Genomic DNA, 9,509 nt, shown 5'->3' on the forward strand with positions numbered 1-9,509 from the left:
GTGGCCTGCCTGCCCAGGGGTCAGGAGCACCAGAGGCAGGGGGACCGCGACTCACCTGGGCCACGGGGCTGACGCACGCCCCCTTCCCCGCCCACTCTAGTATTTTCCCTCACTCCTTCCCGCCCCCTCCTGTCTTCTCTCCCCGAATTCCGCGGCTCCCCCAGCTGGGAGGCGGGGTCTCCCGCGGGAGGTGGGGGGACTCCAGCCTAAGCCTGGGAAGGTCCTGCCACCCATGCGGAGACCCCAGACTGCAGGGAGCGAGGAGGCTCCAGGGAGTCCCCAGGGGGGTCCCTCCGACTGCGGGGCAGTCCCGGAGCCGCGGCCGGGTGGGCGAGGACGTCCCCGAGGTGGGCGGGGTCCCCAGGACCCGGGGGCCGCCCGGGGACGGGGCGTGGCCTCGGGAAGGGGCGGAGCGCCAAGCCCGAGCTTCGCCGCAAGTGGGCGGAGCCTGGTGGGCGGGGCTCCGCGGGGCGGGGCCTCGGCGGGGGCGGAGCGTGGCGCTCGCGCTGGTCCCCCTCCCCGGGCCCCGGGTGTCCCTGTGACGAGGCAGCGCCGAGCGGCCGCCGGCCGGGCCCATCCCGCCGCAGCGGCCCCGGGGCCGAGCAGGGGCGAGGCGGGGAGGGAGCGGCGGCCAGCGGGCCCGCAGCGCCGACAGGTGAAGGCGCGGGGACCCCGCGAGGCGGGCCCGGCGGGCGGGCGCTGGGGGCGTGTTTGCGCGTCCGGGGGTCGCGGCGCGGGTGGCCGCCGCGGGGCTCGGCCTGCGGGACCCGCCGGCGGTGGAGCTGCGTAGGCGCCCGGCCGTCACGCTGCTGCAGCCCCGGCCCGAGCGGGGACCGGCGGCCCGGGGACTGCGGGCGGACACCTGAGGGAGGGAGGGCACGCGCCCCGGGAACCCGGCCAGGCCTGCCCGCAGGGCGTCGGCAGGATGGGGAGACTGAGGCAGGTGGACGGGGACCGGGAGGTGGGCAGAGAGACCGAGACGGGGAGGACAGCAGCTGGGAGGACGGAGAGTCATGCAGGAAACAGACAGACAGACGGAGGCCCAGACCCGCCAAGGGACAGAAAGATGAAGACGGACAGATGGCTTCCCGCGCCCGACAGCAGCGTTACTCACGGCCCGGGAGCTGAAACCAGGCATCAGGGGCCTCGGCGCGTCTTCCCAGCACCCCCAGACTGGGATCCGGGCCAGAAAGAAGCTTCTGGCCACCCCAGCGGCCCAGCCCTTTGGTCCTGTCCTGTGTACCATGAGCTCGGAAGCCTGCTAGGTTCCTGAGGCTCCTGCCCGTCCATCTCCCTTCTCGCTATCCCAGCAGCCCAGTTTGGGGTAGGCGAAGATGAGACTGTGGCTGTAGTGACGGAGGTGGTGACACTGGCCTTAGCCTAAGAGGCCTCCCCGCGGCAGGCCAGGGCTGGTGTCCAGGGCGCCTGGAGCGGGCGGCCGCAAAGCTGCTTTCTTCCCCTCCCCCTCTGGCCAGAATGGTGCTGGAAGGAAACCCTGACGTGGGGTCTCCCCGAACCTCAGACCTCCATCACCCCGGGAACCAGAGCTCCTGCGTGCTCTCCTGCCCTGGCGAAGATGCGCAGCCCGGCGAGGAGCCCATCAAGTATGGCGAACTCATCGTCCTGGGGTGAGCAGCCCTGGACCGGGGTGGGGGGTGGGCACCAGGTAGCCCCCAGTGCGGCCAGAGCAGGGCCCTGTGTTCCCCCAGACTGCCCCAGCCAACAGGTGGCCGAGCCCCCTCCGTGCCTAGTGGCTGCAATCCCTCGCCGCTGTCCATAAACCGCTGCCACCACGCTCAGGGCGCACCCAAGTTCCAGGGGAGGCAGAAGTGCCGCCAGCTTCCTTCCACTGAGCGCCTGGCAGGGGTGATGTGGGGAGAAAAACCGGCTGCAGCCCTGCCTCGGCGAATCACTTAACTTCCTTGGGCCTTCGTTGCCCCCGTTTGCGAATAGGCGGACGCCACTGGGCCGGCCGGAAGAACGCGTGAGCCGGCTTCTGCCAAGCACGTAAGCCAGTGCCTGGCCCATAGCAGGTGTTCTGGGAGGCAGGCCTGTGCCCAGCCCTTTCATGGACATTATTTCATTTCAATCTTCACCAAGATGCTGTGAGGAAGGAGGTGAGGAAACCGAGGCTCAGAGAGGGGAAGTGACTGGCCCAAGGGCACACAGCTGGTAAGTGGCAGGGCTGGGATTCAGACCCAGGGTCTTTCTTGCTCTAGGTCTAAGCCACAGCCGAGAACGTGGCTAGCCAGGAGCGAGAAAACGCCAGGAGCTGGTGGCTGGTGAGGCCTCCTCCCTTCCTGGCCATCTCCTGCCCAGGACCCCTGCACCAGCCTCTTAGCCCACCTCCCCCCGCGCTCCCCCTCCCCAGCAGAGCCCTCTTCGTCCGCCTCCGTTCAGCCCCTCTTTGGCCTCTGACGCTGCCATCTGTCAGGAGGAAGTAGCCAACAAGCTTTGTTACCACGATGTTAATTATTTAGAAATAATAATGGCTGCTGTTGGCTGATAGACAGAGGCAATGTGCTATTATTTTGAATAATAACCGCCCACAATTATCACGGGACGGCGATAGAGTGGATAGAGTGCCAATCTCAGTGTCATGTACCCTGAAATGCTTTCTTCTTCTTTATTTTTATTTTTTCCATCCACACTCGGCAGTGCTCAGGGCTTATTTCTGGCACTGAGCTCAGGGATCACTCCTGGATCCCTCAGGGGGACTATATAGGATGCCGGGGAGGTGGGGGGGGGGTGGGAGTTGAACCCGGGCCAGCTGTGTGCAAGGCAAGCGCCCTCCCCACTGTCCTATCATGTATCACGCCGGCCTGGAATGAACACCTTGCCTCGTTCTCACGATGAATCCTCCTGGTGAATTGGTTCCAGCTCAAAGAGGCCATTTCACATGGGCTAGAAGTGGAAGAGGGAACTCAATGAGGCCCTGTTGAGTCCCGAGACTGTGTCTTGACTCACCCCAGTTTTTCTTGGTGGGAAGAGCTTACCAGGGCACAGCAGCCCCTCCTCCAAGCAGCTGCTGGCGTTTTCGGAGACGAGTGTCTGCGGGACACCATGGACGTAGGACACAGGTGCTAGACCAGCCAGCAGGTGTCTGCAGAGCTGGGGAAACTGGATGGGCTCCACAGGTGTAAAGTTCACCAGTGAGTCCCTCCCACACCCACAGAATGAGAATCCACCAGGAGGCTCGAGTGTTTGGCAGTGTTTGGAGATTGGTCATCCCTGGCCTCCCGGCTCCCGAACCTTCCACGACTCCTCCGTACTCACACAATGTCCACACTTCACACACTGTGCCCCCCTCCCACCCGATTCTTCTTCCCCGGTGGCCTTTTGCATGTCCCGTGCCCAAGCCCTGCCAGCCTCCGAGCCTGTTGCCGGGCGAGCCTCCACCTTCAAGAGTCAGGCAGGCCCGGGTTCAAATCTGCGTTTTTCTCCCTCAACTCACCCGGGACCTCAGGCAAGTCATTTTTATCTCCCTGAGCCTCGACTTTCCTCCTCCTAAAATGGGCAGAGGGCCAGTTGCGTGCAGGACACTGCTCAGATTCTGTGAGATCATTGATGGCGTGAAGCTCCAGGAGCAGGAGGCTCTGATCCGGATCCGGATTCGGGCAACGATCAAGGCTGTGACTTGCTAGGTCTTGCCTCTCCCACCATTCCCTCAGGACAGGGGCTGAAAGGAAGTTGATCTGTGTGGCATATACAGGGGGGCGCCCCACACAGCCTGATTTTCACTGCTGGCCTGGTTCATCGGAGGAAATGCTGCTGGGTCCCCTGCCCGGTCCCTTGCAGGCTGTTCTGGTCAGTCACTAGAGATTCTGATCCTGGAATTCAGAACCTGGGTCCTGAAGTCCCTTCTCCTGAATTCAGGCTGGGCTGTGTCTAGCCTGTGCTGGGCATGGTGGGTGGGGCCCAAGTTTCTTAAAAAGCTAAGGGCATCTTTCTTCCTCCTTGAGGGCATAGAACTGACCTTTGACCTGTGCCCATCACTTGTGTCACCTTAGTGCCCAGCACCCAGCCAGGCATGAGTGAGGTTCCCAGGAAACACTGATTTCTTTTTCTTTTTTTTTTTTTTTTTGCTTTTTGGGTCACACCCGGCGATGCTCAGGGGTTACTCCTGGCTCATGCACTCAGAAATTACTCCTGGCGGTGCTCGGGGGACCATATGGGATGCTGGGAATCGAACCTGGGTCGGCCATGTTGGCTGCGTGCAAGGCAAATGCCCTACCCACTGTGCTATCTCTCCAGCCCTGAAACACTGATTTCTTGACTGAAAGTTTTTATTTTTTGTGTGGGCCACACCTGGCGGTGCTCAGGGCTTACTCCTGGCTCTGCTCAGGGGTCATTCCTGGCAAAGCTTGAGGTACCATATGGGGTACTGGGGATTGAACCTGGGTCTGCCGCGTGCGAGGCAAGGTCCCTACCCGCTGTACTGTCTCCCCAGCCCCCCGAAAGGCCTTTTGAAGATGTTCAGTAGTGCCTTAGCAGTTGGGATGGGTCTCAGGTGTGTTTATTGGGATCTGCCCCAAGGTCGGCAGTCCCGTGTCATTTTTAGGAGATAACTCTCTCTCTCTCTCTCTCTCTCTCTCTCTTTCTCTCTCCTCTCTCTTTCCCTGCACCCCCTCTTCCTGCTCCCCTCCTCCAGCTACAATGGGTGTCTGGCAAGTGGGGACAAGGGCCGCCGGCGAAGCCGCCTGGCGCTGAGCCGCCGGCCACATGCCAACGGAGTGAAGCCAGACGTCATGCACCACATCTCCACCCCGCTGGTCTCCAAGGCAAGCTGCCATCCTGCATCGGTGTCCTGGGCCTGCGCGCCCCCAAGCATCCTGCCTTCTGGGACCGGCCTGCCCACAGCACCCTAGGGGATAGGATGCCCGCAGTGTCGTCCTCACCCGCTGCCTCCTGAGCTGCAGGAAAAAAGGCTGACAGGGGCCCTGTGCACTGTACACGCTTGGCCCATGCATGTTTACTTGTCCACCAGATCCCCATTGGGGAAACATGTAGCATTATTTTATTTTATTCACTTTCCCTGGCTGATGGATCTCCCCAGCAGTGCTCAGCGAGCCCGGGGACCACGCCTGGGAATCAGAGTTGGCTCACCAGGCTGAGGGACTCAATGTAGGGTGTGGCAGTGTGGTACTGCTCAGGCCCTGTGGTGCTGGGGGGAGCAGAGGTCCCCAGGGCCACTCTGGAGGTGCTCCGGGGTGAGGGCAAACAGTGTCTGGGGGTGAACACAGGTCTCTGCACACCCCGAGCTCTCTCCTTGGCCCCTCAGTATCATCTTAGGGGCCACAGGACTCAGAGAGGGGGGCCCTAAGGGCCACGGCAAAGGCACAGCCCTTTGGGGCTAGCAGGTGTCATCAGGTTCTTTGAGCTCAGCTGTGGGAAGGGGTGGGCACCCCTGAGTCGCCTGGGGGTGTCTGTAGGCATCACAGGTGACCCGGGTCCTGCACTGGCTGCTCAGTCATCTGTCTGTGGCATGTGCCACGCCCCTCGCCCTGGAGTGGGCCCTGGGCCCGGGGTTTGGCTCTGGTTCTAAGGCGCGTTTCTCGGGCTGCCGACCCTTGAGAGGTGACATCTCCTTTTGTCCACCCAGGCGCTGAGCAACCGGGGCCAGCACAGCATCTCGTACACGCTGTCACGGAGTCACTCGGTCATAGTGGAGTACACGCACGACAGTGACACAGACATGTTCCAGGTACACCCCCCCCCCATTGGAGACCATAATTTAGGGGTCCAGGGTACGCTGCGAGTCAAGGTGACCGGCTGCAGAGTCCAGCTCCAGCGCTTCCTAGCTGGGTGACTTTGGGCACCTAACTGCTCTGTCTTTGCCTCAGTTTCCCTGTCTGTCCCGTGGGCCCACAGTAGCTGTCCTGGGCAAGTGCCGGGAAGGTCACCCATGCCCCTCTCTTCTCTTCCTGGGGGTCAGTGCGGCACGGGCGATGGAGCCCGGGCCTCCAACGTGCGAAGCCTGTGTTGTGCCATCTCTGCGTCTGCCCCCTGTCACTTTGCAACCAGCACATGGGTTTTTATGGAGTGGGGCGTTCCCTAGAGCTCCAGGGGTAAGAGGGGAGGAAAGTCAGACCCCACGAAGGCAGCCTGCCGGAAGCTGGGAAGCGGCTCCTGGGTGGCCCTGCCCACAGGTGGGGGCTTACCTGGGCACACCCTGTCCCTGTGCTGCCCTCCCCCTCCTCCCAGATCGGCCGTTCCACGGAAAACATGATCGACTTCGTGGTGACAGACACCTCCCCGGGGGGCGCGGCCACGGAGGGCCCTTCGGCCCAAAGTACCATCTCGCGCTACGCCTGCCGCATCCTCTGCGACCGCCGGCCGCCCTACACAGCCCGCATCTATGCCGCTGGCTTTGACGCCTCCAGCAACATCTTCCTTGGAGTGAGTGACCCTCCCACCCACAGGGGGCACCTTCTGAGAGAGAGAGGTGGTGGGAGGTGGGGGAAGGGCAGCATCCTGGGGTGATGGGCAACTCCCTGCTGCAGGCACCAAACAAGAAGTGAAGTCTGGGGTGACACAGCCCCGATACCCCTCTTCTCTGGGCCCCCTTCCCCACCGTGAGAGAAGCACTTGGAAGGCGGATTCTGATTCCTCATCTGGTCCCAGGAGCGGGCGGCTAAATGGCGGACCCCCGACGGCCTCATGGATGGCTTGACCACCAATGGGGTGCTGGTCATGCACCCGGCGGGTGGCTTCGCCGAGGACTCAGCGCCCGGCGTCTGGCGGGAGATCTCGGTGTGCGGGAACGTGTACACGCTGAGGGACAGCCGCTCCGCCCAGCAGCGGGGGAAGCTGGTAGGTGGCTGCACTGTTGTCCCTCCACCCTGATATTGCCTGTCCCCTCCCCAAGGCAGAATAGATCTCCTGCCACAGAGGAGCCCCAGCACACTCCACAAGGAGCCGCCAGAGACCCCTGCAGTGACAGGAAATAGCAGCAACACCGCTGAACCCGTTTCCGAAGTGGGAATGCGGTTGATGGCCCTTGGTGTTGACAGTGCATACTGGGGTCAGGTGCCTAGGGGATCATACGGGATGCCGGGGATCGAACTGTGGTCGCTGGCGTGCAAGGCAAGCGCCCTACCCACTGTACCATCGCTCCAGCCCGCTACAGCGGGCCCTGAATAACCCCGCCCACCATGGGCGTGTCCGATCGGAAGCCACGCCCAGTAGTACTCCCTGCAGAGGCGGCTCGCTCCGGGAGAGAAACCGCGATTTTCAAAAGTTAGGCTCCCGGGTGGCTCACAAGTGTCCTTTGAACTGTGTTCTCGGCGTGGCGTGCCACCTGTTTTCAGGGGCTGGATTCTGCATGTCGCAGGAGACCTGAGAGGGGGCACACTTTCTGAGGATGAGGCTGTGTTAGCCCACCTTGGAGGTGGAGTCTAGAGCGAAGTCCCCCCACCCTCCGCTCCAACGCCGGTGGTCCCTTAGAACCACAGCCCGCAGGACAGCGGTTGGGGCCCAGTGCCAGAGTTCAGGAGCGGGAGCCTTAACGGCCTGGCCCCGTGGGGAGGAGCCCGGGTAAGCACTGTGGCCACTCCTGAGCGGACAGCCAGCTCACCAAGGCCGTGCCCCGCTGTGCGCCGGAGCCCCGCCTCCTGGGACCCCCGCTTCTTTCCCTGTGCCCCCCCCCAGCTCTTCTCTCCTCTGCCCTCGCCCCTCCCCCCCTCCATCCCGGTCCTCCCGGGATGCACCCTCAGGGAGGCCCCGCGGGGGTGGCCGGGCCGGTGGCGGCCGTTCAGGCTCTGGCGTTGCCCGCAGGTGGAGAGCGAGTCCAACGTGCTGCAGGACGGTTCCCTGATCGACCTGTGCGGGGCCACGCTGCTGTGGCGCACGCCGGCCGGGCTGCAGCGGGCGCCCACGCGGAAGCAGCTGGAGGCGCAGCGGCAGGAGGCCAACGCGGCGCGGCCGCAGTGCCCGGTGGGCCTCAGCACCCTGGCCTTCCCCAGCCCGGCCCGCGGCCGCACGGCGCCGGACAAGCAGCAGCCCTGGGTCTACGTCCGCTGCGGCCACGTCCACGGCTACCACGGCTGGGGCTGCCGGCGCGAGCGGGGCCCCCAGGAGCGCGAGTGCCCGCTCTGCCGCCTCGTGGGGCCCTACGTGCCCCTGTGGCTCGGCCAGGAGGCCGGCCTCTGCCTGGACCCCGGCCCGCCCAGCCATGCCTTCGCGCCCTGCGGCCACGTGTGCTCCGAGAAAACTGCCCGCTACTGGGCGCAGACTCCACTGCCCCACGGCACGCACGCCTTCCACGCCGCCTGCCCCTTCTGCGGGGCCTGGCTCACGGGCGAGCACGGCTGCGTCCGCCTCATTTTCCAGGGGCCGCTGGACTAGGCGCCCCAGCGCGCCCCCCCCTCCCCGCTACTGCCCGCCCGTCCGGGTCCCCCCCACTTCCTGCAGCCTACAGGGAGCTCTGCATGTGGGACTGCCCATCTGCCAACCACAGCCACTCCGGAGGGAGACAGCGAATGTCCCCCCCCCTAAGATCCGGTCTCCCCGGGGGTCCCCGAGACCCCAGTCCCGGTCTAAATGATGGGGCCCTCAGCACCAGCTGTCCCGGGGGTGCGTGGGGGGAAGCCCGCCTCCCTGCCCCGCCCACATCCTGCCGCCCACACTGTGCCCGCGGGGGGAGTGAAGGGGCGCAGTCCCTGATCCCCAGCTTAGTCTGGCTGTGCCCGAGCCTGCCCGGCCCCTCGCCCCGCCGCCGCTGCCCCGGGTTCCTCTATAAACCGTGCTGCTCGGCTGCCCTCAGCGCCTGCGTGTGCGTGCGTGCAGCGTCTCCCGCTCCGGAGTGACTGGGGAGGGGTGGCAGGCCGGCCCGGGCATCTGCTGGTACCCGCTGGACTCCAATGCCTAGGGCCTCTGGGGAGAGACTCATCCCCGGACCTTGCCTGGTGGAGGGGCTGGGCTCGTGGAAGCAAGTCAGATATTGGAACATCAGCACAGCTTTGGGGGAGCAGAGGCCGGGGAAAGGGAGGAGAGCCTCGGTGTCTTTGGGGACCACCACCCCCCCGCAGGGTCCACAGGCAGAGGAGGGGGCTTGGGTAGAAGGGAGAGGCGGGCCACAGGCTTGGGGTGAGCCCCAGAGCGCATGCGCCTCCCTGGAGTGAGCAGCGGGGCTTGGGGCTGCGGCGTCTGAGGCTGGCGCAGGAGACCCTGACTGTGGACAGGTGAGGGAGTAGGGAATGAGCTGCCTGGGGGGCCCCAATACTGCTAAATGCAGGGAGTGGCCGCCCGGGCTTCTCGCGTTGGTTACTGAATGTCCTGTGATGGGGGGAGAGCGGCGAGGGGGTACTGCCACGCCTGGCCGCCAAAGGGGGAGCCACAGCGCCCAGGTCACAGCCAGGTAAATCCACAGCCCACAGCTGCCCCCACCCCCGTGGACTGCTCCCTCTGGGGGCATTGGGAGGGAACCCCAGAGAGAGGAGCACCCCAGAGGGGAGGAGAGAGAGCAATGGCGTGGCAGGGAATAGGCTGGAGGCAACGAGCCAGGTGTG

The 9,509-nt window shown here is 64.5% G+C and overlaps 1 protein-coding gene across 1 annotated transcript; it reads left to right on the forward strand.

The window, feature by feature from the left end:
- The first annotated feature begins 476 nt into the window (after window positions 1–476).
- On the forward strand, window positions 477–8,602 carry PELI3 (pellino E3 ubiquitin protein ligase family member 3). Its single transcript, XM_056131953.1, has 8 exons — window positions 477–655; window positions 1,476–1,628; window positions 2,101–2,172; window positions 4,652–4,781; window positions 5,603–5,704; window positions 6,205–6,399; window positions 6,625–6,813; window positions 7,777–8,602. Exons 2-8 carry the CDS (start codon window positions 1,477–1,479, stop codon window positions 8,344–8,346), a joined length of 1,410 nt encoding a protein of 469 aa, XP_055987928.1. The 5' UTR covers window positions 477–655; window position 1,476; the 3' UTR covers window positions 8,347–8,602.
- Window positions 8,603–9,509: the final 907 nt, after the last annotated feature.

The sequence above is a fragment of the Sorex fumeus genome, unplaced genomic scaffold (assembly GCF_029834395.1).
Source record: "Sorex fumeus unplaced genomic scaffold, SorFum_2.1 ptg000093l, whole genome shotgun sequence".
NCBI classification, from domain to species: Eukaryota; Metazoa; Chordata; class Mammalia; order Eulipotyphla; family Soricidae; genus Sorex; species Sorex fumeus.